Below are 17961 nucleotides of genomic sequence, written 5' to 3'. Positions count from 1 at the left end.
GGCAGAAATTTGCCCCAAGGCTTTTTGTTGGGGTATTTTTTGTTTTTTTGTTTCCAGAAAGAAAATGGGAAGAGGTAACTGGCTGAAATTTGGGGAGGTTGTACAGGTTAAAATTTGTGACACTGTCCTAGGAGAACATCCCAGTAGGTCTACCTATGTGTAAATTACACAATGAAAAGTGTGCCTTGGGTCCAAATGGACTCCATACGATTGGATGAAGGCTAGTACCTTTATGGATCTTGTGCTGGGTCACAATTTCCATTCATAAAAACGCAGCTGATACATGCACACATATCCCTCTTTATACACATAAGTATACAAGCAAGCATGAAAGACGTCAGACATTTTATGTTTTCCTTTTCTATGGCCTTAATAATTTAATATGAAGGACTTGTGGAAGACTTTTTTTAATCAGAATTGTGATATAGCTAAATATCAGTCTTGTGCTAGACCTCTGTATTAAAAAACAGCAACACATGGAAGTTGAAGTTCTCTCTCCCCCCCCCTTCCCCGGTCTTAATTTTGCCCTTAATGAAACATGGTAACTATGGCTTGGTAACATTTGCTATTGTACACTTCCTGTGTGGAAAAAAAATTAAAGGTGTGCACAGGCAGGTACAGAAATACCTGCACATATGTCCAGAATGGGAAAAAGTAACGGAGACTGGGGGAGTAGTGACTCAAGGAAAGGGCCAGAAAAGTGCTATCGAGGACTACCTACTGGCAGGGATAGAAAGGATATAGATACGAAGAATCTTTAAAAAGTGAGCATGTGGACAGTTGCCGGCCAATCACACAACACAGAAAAATCAGACCTGAATGGCCCATCTGCAATATATAGCTCCCATCTAGAAGCAGGGATGGAGGAGGAGATATATGCATAGGATTTGGTAGTTCTGACCTTACTGAGCTTTGTTTATATTGAACTGCTTCTTGTATCGAGTGCCTAGCTATGTCTGAACCACTCCTGCATATTTCTTTTGAAAAGCCTAATTACATGCAAATAACCAAGCCTCATACTGGACTATATTTTTCAGCATAACTTTATACATATATTAATACATGAGTAATTTTATACAGTTATATGCATTGTTATAGGTTTTTCTTTATGTGTTGGTTACTTTAGGAAACGTGGAGTGTATATGTGTATAGTATGCATATAATAGTATAGATGTATAATAATGTATATCATAATGCATATAATGTGCAAGAACTGTTCATATTTTTAGTGGAACTGGGACTAGGTGAGAGCTTGCTTCTCATCAAGATTAAGGAGCGAGAAGGGAATTTGGGGGAAAAAATCAGTGTCTGTAAGTGCAACAAGAAGATGCTCAGAAAATTCCATCCTTCTCTGGAAGCACCTCAGGTTCTTCATATATCAAGTAGCAGGTTAACTCCAAGGTAACCATCTGGTTCTACTAATAAGGCAATACAGACTTTCAAACCAGTGGTACGTCTATAACAATGTTTTAACAAGATGGGGCTGTAATGGTAGCTGCCAACGGCCACGTCTTTGAGCCAGTGTCATTAGAATGTAGGATTTCCTGATATTAATTTATTTCAGTTGTTTAAACCTTTAGTTTTAATAGGTATCCTCATTTTGTCTAAAAAGAACAGATTTTTCTTGCTAACTCATTTTATTTTTGTGTTTTTATTTGTACAATTCTAAAGAGTTTATTGTATCAGGCATCTCATAAATAAATAAAGTAAAACAAGACATGTTAAAAGAATACACATATTTAACGTATTGTCTGTTTTGGCCCTTGGCTGTTTCTCCTTACCCTGACAGGAGGGACATTTGTTGCTAAATTTGGAAGACTGTATGCATGGCCTGTCTCCTCTCTGCACATGCATGCACATGTCTGTCCTCTTTTGTCTGCTTACCCATAGCATGTGCTGCATCATATAAATTCCACTAAATAGGTGCAATGATCCCAGAGTGCAGGACACAAAATAGTATGCTCAAGTTGCAAGAAGCCAGATTTCAGCTGAACATCAGGAAAAACTTCCTAACTATTAGAGCAGTACGACAATGGAACCCATGACCTAGGGAGGTGGTGGGCTCTCCAACACTGGAGGCATTCAGGAGGCAGCTGGACAGCCACCTGTTGGGTGTGCTTTAATTTGGATTCCCGCATTTAGCAGGTGGTTGGACTCGATAGCCTTATAGGCCCCAACTCTATGATTCTATGAATATACATGTGTTAATAAAAACTGTACAGGTTATCTGAACATCAAGAGGGAGTAGACAATACTGGCCAAATCTGGCATAAGCCACAAAACTAGTTAAGTGTCTCTTCAGGGGTGCTGGGGGAGGGAGACACCAGGTATTTAAGAACAAAATCCATGGATACTTGCTAGTGGCGTCTGTCAAAAAGGAAGAGATGAATAGGGAAAGCTTTCAGACTGGTTTGTTAATGGAAAAATCCAAGTCATATGTTTGCATCTCACTTACACAGCAAATTACTCCTTCATTAGAGTTCTTAGTTTTTCAGCTAATTTATTTCCACGTCACTTTTAAAGCCCTTGGTTTAAGTGACAACCCAACTAACCAAGCTGCTAGCATTACACCTTCAAAAATAAATTTTGCTGTCAGGGAATGGCTTCATTATTTTAGAATCTATTACTGAAATGCTAAAACAGTTTGTTTTAGTTGTGAGTTTCTGAGCCAAGAGAGCTAATCAAAATTCACACTGGAATTACTTGGCATTCCCTTATTTTTAAACATTTCTAGCAAATTGAGAGACACCAAAAAAGAACTTGAAAAGCTTACATTCTAGCTGTTGGCTAGAACCAACACTTGCTCTCTTCCCACAAAAATAATAATAAAAATTGTGTTTGTACTGTCATTCATGGGTTTAACTGAACCTGAGAAGCATCAAGTGCCCAGTATAGATTATTTTTCTGAAAGGAAAGATGGGGTGTAATCCCATATGGTAATTTTAGAGTCAAGCATATGTGAAATGTCTGCTTTTCCAAGCAGGAGTCACTCATGACACACCACCAGTGTTTATTATAAAATAACAGAAGGTAACGTAAAATTCTTGTGGGGCTCATTTTTTAAATTCAAATGTATACTTAGCATTTATGTTTCATTTTAAGGTGCCATACAGATCAACTGCTCCTGATGGAACTCTTTTTTAAAATGAAGCTTGGTCCATAGAAAGATCAAAAAATGCTACTGCATGCTAGCTCCAGCAGATTCAGGGCACAAACCAGGAAAGGCTAGGACTAAACTTGGAGTGACATTTGTCATGGTACACAGGAAGCTGCCGTATAGAGAATCAGGCCATAGGTCTATCTAGATGTTTTGTCTATACTGACTGGCAGCAGCTCTCCAGGATTTCAGGCCAGAGCTTCTCCCAGCCAAACATGGAGATGTCCGGATTTCAACCTGGGGCCTTCTGCATGCCTAGAACATTATAGGTACAATAACTCCTATTGTCAACTGCACTATTTTCTCTCATTGTTGTATAAGTTATACTTGTTTTGTATTCTGTTCTACCCAAAACCAATAAAAGCAATACTAAAACAACAACACACAACCCAGCAATGCAATACCAAACCATGCGACAAACTATGTCATGGTTTGTCTGGCACTTAGTGAACCAGACTTAGTGAATATTTTAGGAAGTGTTTAATTGTTGATTTAATACCTGTTTTAATGTTGTAAGTAACTTTGAGGTTGTTTTTTTTAAACGACTAATAAATGAATAATGTTTCTGTTTATTTTTAGTCAGGTGGGGAAGAGTTGAATCTCGTTTTTATGCATTTTGTGTATTTTAGGATGTTTTTATTCTTGTTCTTATATCTGTTTTTAATGTTGTAAATTACTTTGAGTTTCTTTTGAAAAAAGCTATACTACTACTACTAATAGGAAACAATGGAACAGGAGAGATCATCATGACTAACTGAATGGAATCAGGCATTTTAAAAACAATGAAAGACTCTGTGTGTGTTATGTGCCTTCAAGACTATTTCGACTTATGGCGACCCTATGAATCAGCGACTTCCATTAGCATCTGTCATGAACCACCCTGTTCAGATCTTGTAAGTTCAGGTCTGTGGCTTCCTTTATGGAATCATTCCATCTCTTGTTTGGCCTTCCTCTTTTTCCACTCCTGTTTTTCCCACCATTACTGTCTTTTCTAGTGGATCATGTCTTCTCATTATGTGCCCAAAGTATGATAACCTCAGTATCATTTTAACTTCTCGTCATAGTTCTGGTTTGTCCTGGTTTAGTTTGTTCTAGCACTCAATTATTTGTCTTTTGCACAGTCCATGGTATGTGCAAAGCTCTCCTCCAACACCACATTTCAAATGAGTTGATTTTTCTCTTGTCCACTTTTTTCACTGTCCAACTTTCACATCCATACATAGAGATTGGGAATACCATGGTCTGAATGATCCTGACTTTGGTGTTCAGTGATACATCTTTGCATTTGAGGACCTTTTCTAGTTCTCTCATAGTACCCTCCCCAGTCCTAGCCGCCTTCTGATTTCTAACACGTCTGGTATGGCACAAGCGTTTATGAATTCAAGCCCACTTCATCAGATGCATGAAGTTGCTGGGCTCTTCCTTAAAGATGCATGAACTCCCAAAATCCCCCCCTTTTTATGCAGAAATCTAGCATGGTATTTGGTTGACACAGCAAACTTTGATCTTGCTCTGGAGAATTTTTTAAAAAGTTCATTTACACTCTGTGTGTGTGTGTGTGTCTGCATATGAATAATGACTTCATAGTTAAAAGAAAAAAGGCTGTGAACACTCTAGTCATCAGATAAAAGTGCTTCTATTAGCCACACCTAGAGGGGAAATGGGTTGATCTGCCAATCAGTTGTGAAATCTCTTTGAAGTGAAAATTTAAAAACCACACTACATCTGCTCCCCGCAGGTTTTACAATAAAATGGGGTGGGGTTTGACTAGTGTCGGTGCCCCGTTTTCTGAAGAGAGAGATGTAGATGCACTGGAACCTCCAGAACAGTGAGTGTGTTTCTACCCCATGTGTCCATACCCACAAAGAAGAATATTGACTGCCCAACAAGCAGTGGCGATGACCCATTGCTTACTCATTTGGCATGATTTGCTAAGAGCTAAGATACAATTAGCCTGAGTGTTTAGGTTCAGTGGCGTCACTAGGGTTGGTGTCACCTGGTGCAGTAACTCATGGTGTCACCCCCATGGACCTCCTCCCGTATCAGACCATACAGAATCCTTAGTAATGTTTTTTGTACTAATGTTACTCATAAATCGTAACTCCCATATATCACTGAATGTAATGGCAATAGTAGTGACATAAACAACTAGCAAAATTAAAATTACACCTTTAAATTACAATATCATATGCACAGCTCAAATTCTTGCTCTTATTACTAACGGGAGTTAATTATCTTGCATATGCCCACAGTAAATTTTCAGATACTTTCAGACCCTCAGCAATTTTCAAGTGGTCTATGTAGAAGAAAGGTTTGGGAACCCCTGGAATAAGACACCTGCTTATGTCCCTATGCTGCTCTCTCCCCTCATTTAGGTGCCTGGGATGCATGCGTGTGGACACACCTCCTTACAATTATGGAAAGTGATTCTTAATAATAAGTCTCCAGACACAAAGTTACATAGGTATTTATCAGTTGTTTAGTAGAAAATTCAGAGCTGCAGGGTCCCTTCATGATAGTTACAGCCACGTACACCCTTTTTTGCTCCTGGATTAAGAATGAGATCTTTGTTAATGCATTCTCTCACAACAACAAACATCTCTAGGAGCCAATCAGCATGAAAGTGGAGAGCGTTAGCAACTGAGAAGAGTCTTCTCAGTGGCTGACTCACCTCCTTTCACTGATTGGCTCCAATCAGCAGAAAAGGCAAGGAAGCATATTAGAAGACTCTTCTCAGTGACTAACACACTCCCTTTTCATGCTGACTGTAGGATGCTTGGAGACATAGCGACCCTGCTCCCAAAAAAGCAGAGGGACTAAGATCCCCTGGGAGACTACCCTCCTGGTGCTTATGGACATGACCGTAATATATTTTGTGACGTGCAAGTTCAATATTATTTATTAAGTGTGTTTAGGATTACACTGATGGCATTCCCAAATATGTACTTTCACACAGACTTTGGTTTTCAATAACACAATGTTTGTCCAAGCCTCCACACTTGGGGGGGCACTACTTGCACACCCCTTCCATAAGCACATCAAAGTTGGATACACACCTGAACCAAGACCCAGACAAAAGGGCACTCAAAACAAAAAGGTAATTACAGTGGCTGAGTAGATCTTGTACAGTGGTTATACTGACTGGGCAGCCATTGTCCTTCATATTCTACAAAATACTTTTTCCTATACAAAGATTAAATTTCTGTGTATGAAAAAGTAATATATGGTCTCAACAGTGAGAAAAGTAAACAAGTGAATGGTGATCCAAATGTTTTTCATTCTCACGTTATGAAGCTAGCTGTCAGATGATGTATCACCTTCGCTAAGCATGCAGCGTAGACTGAAAAAACAGCACCCAAGCCACCATTCAATACACGCACATGTTCTTTCCGACATGAATCTACAGGTCTCAAAAAGTAATGTGTGACAAAGTCCTCAAACACCTTAAAACATGCCTCAAACATGGTCTCTTGTTCTACCAGCATGCCTTCACACCATCACTTTGCCAAAACATAAGGATAGGTAAATTGCTTTTAGGGAGGTTCACAATTATGATTTCCTATTTATTTAATCTAAAAATATTTGAAATACATAAAAACAGCCAGGGGAAGATATTGGAGAAATATAAAATAAATACAAATAAAAAAGGGGGGGGAGGTGAAGAGACCTTAAATGTACTACTTACCATCTCTCAGCCTATCCTCCCCTCAGGATGAAAACAATGGAGAACCATGACCACACCCAGGAAGAAGGGCACACTTAAAATGTAGAGGAAAAAATCATCTACAACCATAGTGTGAAATCAAATACTTATTGGGACACGGTATGAAGAAATATTTATATAAACATGACTCTCAAATGTTTATGAATTACACAATCTGTAAATATATTTATAGTGCAATCCGATGTTTGTTTACTCAGAAGCAAGTCCCAATGTATTCAATGGGGCTTACTCAAACTGGGAAGTGTGCAGAGAACTACAGGCTCAAGTGATAAGGAACTTGTTCTTTCAACTTGTTCTTTTAAGTTGAGACCTTATCCCAGTCTGAGTCTGTGTTGGAATTGCTTTTTAATATGTTTTTAAGCCTTTTCTTTTTTTAAAAAAAATGTTTTTTTAAAGCTTTTAAAAATATTTTCAAAGATGTTTTAATATATTTTAAAGTCTGTTTTTATGATGTTTTAAAGTGCTTTTAGTGCTTTTGTTTGCCACCCTGGGCTCCTACTGGGAGGAAGGGCAGGATATAAATCAAATAATAAATAAACAAACTGAATTCACCCAACCCAAAATTCAGAATCATGCCTCTTTAGGCTGTTTTCCAACTGTTTATTTTTGCTTTATGGTTATTGGATTTTAAATGGCTTTATTTCTTGTTGTGAGCTGCCTTGGTTTCCAACCCTACCTCACAGGGTCGTTGGAAAGACTACACACACACACTGCAGATGTATAAATACATACAGCCCATAGAATAGTTTATTGTCAAACCAGTTGGTCATTGCAGAAAAATCAGTATTAGTTTTTAAAACATCAGTATTCGTTTCCTACAGAATAAAAACTGTAATACCTAAGTAAGCCCTGCCTACTTGCTTTAAAATAGGACTGGAGAAGGGGGGGGAAAAGAAAGACAACACAAACACAATTCTTTTTTACATTCACTCCAAAGTCCCATTGATTTTCAGCACATTCATAACCATGTCTACTCAAAAGTAAATCCTATTGAATTCAATGGGATTTACTCTGGAGTTATGGGATTAGCAATGCTTTTACCCACACAAAAACAAGTATTGGGAAGGTTTTGAAAACAATGCCCAGGATATGACTCCTACACACAAGATGGGAAAAAACTGGAATGTATATACTTACCCAATTTATGAGATTTTCAGATAAACAGGAGGGAAACCACCATTTTCTGGCCTTGCAATGAGGTTTACTAGACACTGCCACAGGTCAAACAAACACTTCACTGATTGGCTGCAATCCTGAATAGGCGGGGTTAAAACTACAAAGTGCTATACAGTAGTTTTAAAAAAGATTTAACGGGGGCGGCTGACGTTTTTATGTATATCTCGAGAACCGGACCACCTAGAAACTTAATTTTTTTTAAAATTAAAGCTGAGAATCACCCCCCTCTGATGGTGTCACCTGGTGTGGTCCGCACCCCGTGCACCCCCATAGTGACGCCACTGGGGGGCAGCTGACGTTTTTATGTACATCTCGAGAACCGGACCACCTAGAAACTTTTTTTTTTAAATTAAAGCTGAGTGTCACCCCCCTCTGATGGTGTCACCTGGTGCGGTCCGCACCCTCCGTACCCCCCTAGTGACGCCACTGTTTAGGTTAGCACTTTGGCTAAAGTTAGCCTTGAACATTTTTTTAAAGGAGATTTATACTTTGTTTCTACAGGTGCAAGAAAAGTACAAGCTTGTAGAAACACAAGTTCCTTTTTGAAAACGCAAGTAACTCATTGTGACTGAACATAAAGTCAGCTATTTGGATGAGGTGTGGCAATTTTGTTTCAAACAGCATAAAATAGAAGTTCGAAGTTTCATTTCATTGTAGCCAGAGGATTTTAGAAGGCCCTGAAGAAGTGTGAAATAGGAGCTATTTTAGTAGAAAGCAATCATGGTATCCTTATGAACATTTATCTTTCACTTTTATTGCAGTGGAGAACTATAATCTAACAGCTGCAGCACTAGGGGACTGAAGAAGACCTGCCCTGGGAGTGAGTACTTCAGCATCTGGGTACTTGCTTGCCTGCTCCCCTGAGTTGCTGTCTCTTGAGACAGCAGAGGTCCCTGGTAAGTGCTGTAAGGACTGGTACCTCCTGCCTCACCCTGAATCCAGAGACAGGCTGCATTCAATTTTGCAGCCTCTGGCATCAGCTCTTGGCTGGGTCAGGGGGCATAAAACCCAGCAGCCCTTGGGCAGCGGGTCTGCTGACTGTGGGGTTGCCACCAAAGGGGCGGTACCAAAGGGTGGAGTCTCTTGGGGATCTTCTTATGGAGTCCCAAAGGCAAGGGCGCTACTCCCTTCTATTTTTTTAAACAAATCTAGAGGAGATTGGTAGTGGGGAGGGTGCAAGGTGCAAGTGTGGTTCCTGCGCAGGCTGAGAGCCTGTGCAGTGAACTGTGTAATAGGAGAGTTGCCAGATGCCTTCAGAGCAAAAGTCTGCAACTGGCAAAAGGCTGGGTGTGAGACGGGGGGGGGAGGAGATGTGCCCTGTGTGAAATATATTGGGTGGGTACTGTTCCCAGTTCTCTCAGAGGCATAGTGGGATAACTGTTCTGACAGATTTTATTTTATTGGTGGGTTGTCATCATGTGTTTAGGAGGAGTCTTGGGAAGGAGCGACATGGGTGATGCCACCCCAAGGCCCACTTCTCTGCCTCTATTGCATCCTCAAGTAGCCGTCCAGTGGAGCTTTTCCATATTGTCAGGGGTCTGTTGACATCAACTCCAAGAAATTGAGTTTTAGACCCTTTGGAAGCCCACTGTGAACTGTTTGCAAGGCACTTTGAGTTGCTTGTCTCTGTAGCAATCTTGATGCTCCATACATCTATGTAGTCCTCAGTGAGGTATCCAGTACAAAGTCTGCCACAACGTCTTGGGATTGGTTTCAGTTGATGCCCGATTATGTGGACAAGGTGCTTGCAATGATGCCGCTATCAACATGTCCTCTCAACCCTTGCCATTCTTGGCTTATTAAAGCTTCCTGAGGAGGTATGACCGAGTGGATCCATGGTGTGGTCAACCTATCGTTGCAAGAGGGAGTGCTCCCAGCTGCCCTGAAAGAGGTGGTGATCCAACTGCTCTTGAAAAAGCCCACCCTAGAATTATTGATTTCTGACAACTACTGCCTGGTGCAAATACTACCTTTTTAGGGAAGGTGATCAAGAGGGATGTGGTGCAGCAATTGCAAGTACTCTTGGATTAACAGATTATCTTGTCCCATTCCAATCTGCATTCAGGCCTGGCTATGGGACTGAATTGGCTTTGGTCTCCCTGATGGATGACCTTTATCAGGAGAACAGGGGGAGTGTAATCCTGTTATTCTTTCTTGATCTCTCAGCAGCTAATGATACCATTGACCATGTATTCTTCTGAGCTCTCGGCATTGTTTTACATTGGTTCTGATCCTATCTCCAGGGTTGTTTTCAGAGAATAGCATTGCGTGATTGTCTTTCAGCCCCCTGGCAGTTGTGCTGTGGGGTGCTGCAGGGTACCATCTTGTCCCCCATTCTGTTTATATGAAGCCCTTGGGAACGGTCATCAGGAGATTTGGAGCGAGGTGTCAGCAGTATGCTGATGATACCCAGCTATATTTCTCTGTAACATCTGAACCAAGAGAGACTGTGCAACCCCTGGACCGCTGCCTGGACTCAGCGGTGAGCTGGATGAGGGCCAATAAACTAATCTGAATCCTAGCAAGATGGAGGCGCTGTGGGTTGGTGATTCCAGAATTCAGATAATTGGTCAATTGCCTGCTTTGGATGGGGTCGTACTCCCTCTGAAAAAGCAAGTCTGTAGTCTAGGGGTGCTCCTGGATCCATTTTTGTCACTAGAGGCCCAGGTGACCTGAGTAGCTAGGAGTGCTTTTTACCAGCTTCAGCTAAGACAGCTGTGGCCATTTCCAGACAGGGATAGCCTGACTGCTATTGCCAATGCACTGGTAACCTCCAGGCTGGATTACTCTAATGAGCTCTATGTGGGGCTGCCCTTGAGGTTGATCTGGAAGCTGCAGCTGGTGCAAAATGTGCAGTGCAACTGCTCACTGGGGTACGGTATTGTCAACATGTCACCCCACTGCTGAAAGAATTGCACTGGCTGTCCATTAGCTACTGGCCAAGTTCAAGGTTCTAGTTTTGATGTACAAAGCCCGACGCAGCTTGGAACCAGGATACTTGAAAGATAGTCACCCTTTATATACCCAGTTGATCACTGCACTTTGTAGATGAGGGCCTCCTGCAGATGCCATCTTATTAAGAGGTCTGCTCCGCACAACATAAGAAGCAGACCTTTAGTGTTGTGACACCGACCCTGTGGAATTCCCTCCCCTTCAATATCAGACAGGCACCATCTTTGTTATCTTTTCGGCGCCTACTGAAGACTTTCCTCTTTCAACAAGGCTTTTAAGTAGAGACCTTATTCCAGTTTGTGTCTGTGCTGGAATTGCTTTTTAATGTTTTTTAAATTGTTTTGTTTTAAAAAAGATGTTTTTAAGATATTTTAATAAGATATTTTGTTTTAATATGTTTTAAAGACTTTTGTTTTTACAATGTTTTAAAGTGCTTTTAGTGTTTTTGTTTGCCGCCCTGGGCTCCTTCTGGGAGGAAGGGCAGGTTATAAATTTAATAAATAAATAGGTAAATAATTAATTCAGAAACCCATACCTTCTCGACAGTCCTTTCTGATAAAGTTGTGTGTTTTTCTTGCACAAACTTTTCTCAAGATTGGAAACCCTTTATTCTTGACGAATATTTAAAAAGGCTTTTTGAGAATGCATTTTTTGAATTAAGATCTTTTTTCCTCCCCCCTTCCCGAAATTGCAATGCCATATAGTGGGATGGGAAACCTGTGACCTTCAAGGTCTTGCTGGAGTCAAACTCTCATCAGCTCCAGCCAGCATGGGCAATGGTCAAGGATGATGTGACCTGTAATCCAGTGACATGTAGGACGGCCACATGTTCTCCACCCCTGCCAAAGAGCTATATAAGTATCTGAAGAAAAAGCTCCCTCCCTTGAGAGGTCAAGAAATTCAGAGAATATTATTTGGAGTTCTTTCAACTGCTGAATGGGACACATTTGGATGCCAGTCACAAAATGGGCTTGCATTTGGCATGATGAAAAATAGCTGCCACATCTAAAAGGGCAGGAAAAAACACAGGAACAGCAATAGGGATGAGGGAAGGATTCTATTCGGTTTGCATTTAAAGCCAAAAGTATCAAATTTACATTTTCTGAAATAATATGAGAACTGAAACACAGCCATCCTTCAAAATTCACACATATCCAAAGTTTGCAATGCAGTTCTTCAACCAAAGAATGTTTACAAAAATGCATACATTAGGAGAAAGTGTGCATAAAAATGAATATATTAGTGAAAATAACACACAAGAATGCATAAATGTGTATATTAGTCAAAAGTGCATACAAAATGTGTTTATTTGGAGACATTCACACTAATTTTCATGAGGATTTTTAAAAAATGAAACATCACAAAGAGCTGCAGAAATGTGGGAAATGGAATTTAAGATTGGAAGAATGAGAAACAGAGAGAATGGAAACAGACAGATCCTTCCATCTCTAACCAGCAAACAGTGTAGATGTGCTACCCCGTAAGCTCACCACATTAATTAAGAAAAAAAGTGCCCAGATCAGCTACCACTGTGCTTGTTTAGTGAGAAACTCTTTGCACCAGTGTCCAATCTTGGATCCAATGAAATGTGGGCATATTTAAGGGGATGTGTTCAGTGCAGGAGAGGCCAAGCAAACAGAAACTGAGCAGGAAAAGCAAATAGTCTCTCATGCATTGTGAAATTTTAGAAGAAGTTTTACTTAGGTCTTTCATGGGTGCCATAGGAGGTACTGGCAGGTACACTGGCACACATGGGTGCCACATTGGTGACAGCTGCACTAGAGTGTTTGAAACATAGCCATGGATCATAATATCTGAAGCAGACTGCACTGGGTAGGATACAATAATCCATTTTGCACATAGCATTTCTGCTTTTAGAACCAGGATCTCCTATTTCTGTTAACCACACCCACCCATCCCCCTGGCTTCCACCCTGGCAGTACCTTCCACAGCATTCTGGCAGGTCCCCTGATCCTCATGAGTAGCTTTTCAGGTAGTGCTATTGGTTGTAGCAGAAATGAGGAGTTAGGAAATTCCTATCCTCTGTGAGCTTGCAGTTGCCTGGACAATCTGTAGGTGACTATACACAATATTTGGCCTCCTCACATCTTGTTATATAATATATGGTTGGAGATGACTTCAAGAAGTTCTTTACAGAGCGGTATGTATGTATATTCAGAAGTAAGTCCCCCTGCTTTATTGGAGCTGGTGTAGTGTGTAGTGTAGCGTGTAGTGAAGCATTTAAGAGACTGAGCTTACGAACTGTGAAGTCCCTGGTTTGAATCTCACCCTTCTGTACTCACTAGGTGGCCTTTGGCAAGCCAGACTCTCAGTGTTAGTTCCTCCATCAGTAATAAGGGGGATAACGGTACTGACTAGTGATGGGCTCCATTTCTGCAATAATTGGATTTGCAATCGGATTAATTATTATTTCTGATTCTGTATCTTTGCAGAGAGAATTTTGGAATAGCAACTCTCTGTGCCTGGTTTCCAGTTCATTCTTCTCCGATTTGTTTTTTTAAAAATTCGCTTTGAAATCATTGATAGTGTGATACTTTTATCGATCTACTTTCTATGTGAGCTCTTCAAATGTGTATTCCCTTTCACTGATGTCAGTGGAGTGCTCATTGTAATTGACAGACAGAAAGCAGCAGGGGTGAATGAGGCGTTTTGTAAGCAGCGGGAGGGGGGGGAAAGACACTGACTTGATTATCTGCCTTAATCTGCTCTGCAATGCACTTGAAAAGGAATGTAAACAGGCAATAATTACAGAATTCAGAATAAAGATTGATACCAGTGGAGACTTGTGAATAAACAGAGATTATAATATTGATAATTCTCTGCAAAACAAAACAAAAATATTGGAGGAGATCAGAAAAATGAAAAGATATCAAAGGAAAAAGGAATCGGATTGTTAATGATCACTAGGGGGGCACACTTAAAAATGAAACATAAAAAAGGAAAGGATTCCATCCCTAATACTGACTTGCTTTCCAGGGTGACTGGATACACTTTGAACACTTAAAAGTTCTGTAGAAATGTTAAGTATTCTTATTAACTTACTAAGTATTATTATTTACTTATACTTACACTGAATCTAACTTTGTTCCATTGAATGCACGGGCTTCTATCTTTGTGAAACCATTATTGTAGAGTTTTCTGTAAACAAACAAAAATTATATTATTAACTGCTTGTGTGAAGCAGAAACTAGTGTTTGTGTTTTCATGCACACTTTTTTCTAACTTACATTAATCTCATGGTGATGAAGTGCTCTCAGCACCTTGGACAGCTCCTTGAAAGATCAGACTAAAACCTGATTTTCTGCCCCACTGACATCAGAGCCACCAGCCTCCACTGTCCCTGTCCCAGGATTGCTCTGCCAGTCAACTTTTCTATTTGCAACTATTTTCTTATGTTAGTGTGACTGATTAAGGCTGAACTACTATTTCATAATTAATGGGAAAAAAGCAGGAGAGAAAAGACCTGTGCCAGCTCAACATACAGGAAAAGGGATTCATTGCACAGCCCATGGAATGCATTCGCAGGCACCGATGTCATGTATGGATTATCCGCAATTTCACTGTGAAAAACAGGATAAAGACTTAGCATCACGATAAAATACAATCATACATTACTGTAACTTAAAAATTATATAAATGCATGGACCTGTGCTTACTTTTTATGCATTTTGACAACTGCAGTGTACTTTGCATGGGGCAGCCCTTGATAACTAGAAATTTCAACTGGTGCAGTATCATACTTATTGTCTCCTGGTAAAGTGCTGGTTTTAACCTATAAAGCCCTATACGGCTTAGGTCCAGGTTATCTGTTAGATCGTGTCTCCCTCTATGATCCTGTCCGAGCTTTGAGATCATCTGGTGAGGCCCTGCTCAATATTCCATCCTTCTCACAAGCTTGCTTTGTAAAAACACAGAATAGGGCCTTTTCAGTGGCTGCCCCTAGATTGTGGAATTCCCTCCCTAGCGAGGTTCGACTGGCTGCCTCACTTTCATCCTTTCGTGCTCAGGTTAAGACTATTTTATTCAGACGGGCTTTTAACTAATATTGTCTTTTTAACTTTTACTGATTTAATCTATTTTTAATTGTTTTAAACTGTATATTGCTTGTTTTTAATTGATTATGGTTTTTATTTGTAAGCCGCCCTGAGTTCCTTGGAAGTAGGGCGGGGTATAAATATTTTAAATAAATAAATAAATAACAGGGAGAGTAGTATACCACTGCTTCAGCAACTTTTCTGGGTTTTTCAGTTGTCTCCCCGGCCCTGTTTAAAGTGCTGGTTTTGATGAAGAAAGTCCTTAACAGCCAAGGAGATAATCTGCCCCCTAAGTTTCATAATGATTTCCTAGGATGGTATTCAATGCTAGTCCTATTCAGAGAAGAATCATTAAAGTTAATAGATATGACAAAATTAAATTCATTAATATCAATTGATCTACTTTGGGTAGGACTTAGTTGAATACACCCCCTAAATTTTAAGGCCTCTTCATTTTATGCAACAAGTTAAAGTACCCAGAACCTACACAGAAGCTTCCTGGAAACTCTGGTTGGAACTAGATGTCGCAGCAGAGAAAAAGAGGTGGCTGCTGAAAACAACAGTTGTGCTTTCCCTTTCCCCTGCCCTTCATTAAGTCTAGCAAAACACAACAGATGCTGGACTACAAGTTTTCCATGCCCTGATCCACTGCATTGGCTGTTGCTTGTAGGAGACAAACTCTGATACTTACAGCAAAAAGTTCATATCTGCTGAGTTGATTTTCGTGAGGTCAGGAAAAACTTTGAGGCCAGTGTTCATGATCACACTAAAATAAAGTACAAATGATGAAATGGAGATATATATTTAAAGCTGTGACTGAACAAAATCTAGGGTAAAGTAAAGTAAGTTCCACTGACATCAATTAGATTCATATACTAATGGGAGTGGAGTTTGGATTAGATGATTTCCCAGGGTTCCTTCCAAGTCAGTGATTCTTAATGCCAAGACTGGGGTCTAGGCAAGACTCTGTTGCAGTGGTCAAAACCAGCTGGTGAGGAGATTACCCAAGTCTAGTCTGGGTATATCTCCTTTGTTAAGAAGATTCACTGATTGCCATTGACAGCTGATCTTTTAAATGGTTCAGGAAATCTAGAATTCCTTCCTTCTGCCCAGCTGCAAAATGTGATAATCCATAGTGTTTGTGAAAATGATCGATCAATTGTCAGCTTGCGTCAGACTAGCAGAGACAGAGAGTTGAGCTAGAGCTCTGAACGCATCTTGGGAGTGTTGACTGTTCCCCCAGAAGAGTGGAGCAGCAGACTTGGGTTTATTATTCCACTACACATACCTTTTACAAAATGCCAGTAAGAACAGAGTAGTTTTAAGTATGTAAAAGTATCTCTATTTTGAGCTGTGAAATGTTGGACATTGCAATTAAAGAAGCATTCAAAAGCAGCCCAAATCTATGAGTATAACAATTCCCAAGGCTTTTGTTTCAGTACTTACAGGTATTTCAGCAGTGGGAGATTCACAAAGGCTTCAGGATCTATATATCTTAAGTTTCTAGCATTTCGGATTTCTCTGTTCAAAATACAAACAAATTTCCACAAAGAACATTAATATTTCTCTTCTTGCATACCTCACATTAAACACACACGTACATAGGAACACAGGAATCTGCCTTGTACCAGTCTAGCTAGATGCAAGGTCCATCTAGCTCAGTACTGTCTACTCTAACTGCGTCTCCAGGGTTTCAGACTGGGGTCTCCCCCTGCCCTACCTGGAGATACCAAGGACTGAATCTGGAACCTTTGCTCTACCACTGAGCCACAGCCTATAAGATTTTGAGAAACATAAATCCTTTCTTACAAATGAGCTCCATGTGACCTATGGCCTATTAGCAAATGTTTACTCCAAGTAATGCGTAACAAAGTGACTTCATAAGAACATATGAAGAGCCTGCTGGATCAGGCCATTGGCCCATCTAGTCCAGCATCCTGTTCTCACAGTGGCCAACCAGGTGCCTGGGGGAAGCCCGCAAGCAGGACCCGAGTGCAAGAACACTCTCCCCTCCTGAGGCTTCCGGCAACTGGTTTTCAGAAGCATGCTGCCTCTGACTAGGGTGGCAGAGCACAGCCATCATGGCTAGTAGCCATTGATAGCCCTGTCCTCCATGAATTTGTCTAATCTTCTTTTAAAGCCATCCAAGCTGGTGGCCATTACTGCATCTTGTGGGAGCAAATTCCATAGTTTAACTATGCGCCGAGTAAAGAAGTACTTCCTTTTGTCTGTCCTGAATCTTCCAACATTCAGCTTCTTTGAATGTCCACGAGTTCTAGTATTATGAGAGAGGGAGAAGAACTTTTCTCTATCCACTTTCTCAATGCCATGCATAATTTTATACACTTCTATCATGTCTCCTCTGACCCTCCTTTTCTCTAAACTAAAAAGCCCCAAATGCTGCAACCTTTCCTCGTAAGGGAGTCGCTCCATCCCCTTGATCATTCTGGTTGCCCTCTTCTGAACCTTTTCCAACTCTATAATATCCTTTTTGAGATGAGGCGACCAGAACTGTACACAGTATTCCAAATGCGGCCGCACCATAGATTTATACAACGTCATGATGATATCGGCTGTTTTATTTTCAATACCTTTCCTAATTATCGCTAGCACGGAATTTGCCTTTTTCACAGCTGCCGCACACTGGGTCGACATTTTCATCGTGCTGTCCACTACAACCCCGAGGTCTCTCTCCTGGTCGGTCACCGCCAGTTCAGACCCCATGAGCGTATATGTGAAATTAAGATGTTTTGCTCCAATATGCATAATTTTACACTTGTTTATATTGAATTGCATCTGCCATTTTTCCGCCCATTCACTCAGTTTGGAGATATCTTTTTGGAGCTCTTCACAATCCCTTTTTGTTTTAACAACCCTGAACAATTTAGTGTCGTCAG

The 17961-nt window shown here is 40.5% G+C and overlaps 1 protein-coding gene across 1 annotated transcript in view; it reads right to left on the bottom strand.

Moving 5' to 3' along the window:
- Positions 1 to 17961, bottom strand: part of TSHR (thyroid stimulating hormone receptor) — an 81422-nt gene that overhangs the window by 23736 nt on the left and 39725 nt on the right. The window contains exons 4-7 of the mRNA XM_061613236.1: positions 16511 to 16585; positions 15756 to 15830; positions 14513 to 14590; positions 14100 to 14168 (exon numbers count right to left, since the gene is read on the bottom strand). Of these exons, the coding sequence (XP_061469220.1) occupies positions 14100 to 14168; positions 14513 to 14590; positions 15756 to 15830; positions 16511 to 16585 (297 nt within the window). The remainder of the gene's footprint in view (positions 1 to 14099; positions 14169 to 14512; positions 14591 to 15755; positions 15831 to 16510; positions 16586 to 17961) is intronic.

This window comes from Rhineura floridana, chromosome 2 (genome assembly GCF_030035675.1).
Source record: "Rhineura floridana isolate rRhiFlo1 chromosome 2, rRhiFlo1.hap2, whole genome shotgun sequence".
Classification (NCBI taxonomy): Eukaryota; Metazoa; Chordata; class Lepidosauria; order Squamata; family Rhineuridae; genus Rhineura; species Rhineura floridana.
The sequence above is the reverse complement of the archived record's forward strand: the minus strand, read 5'-3'. Positions and strand labels throughout refer to the sequence as shown.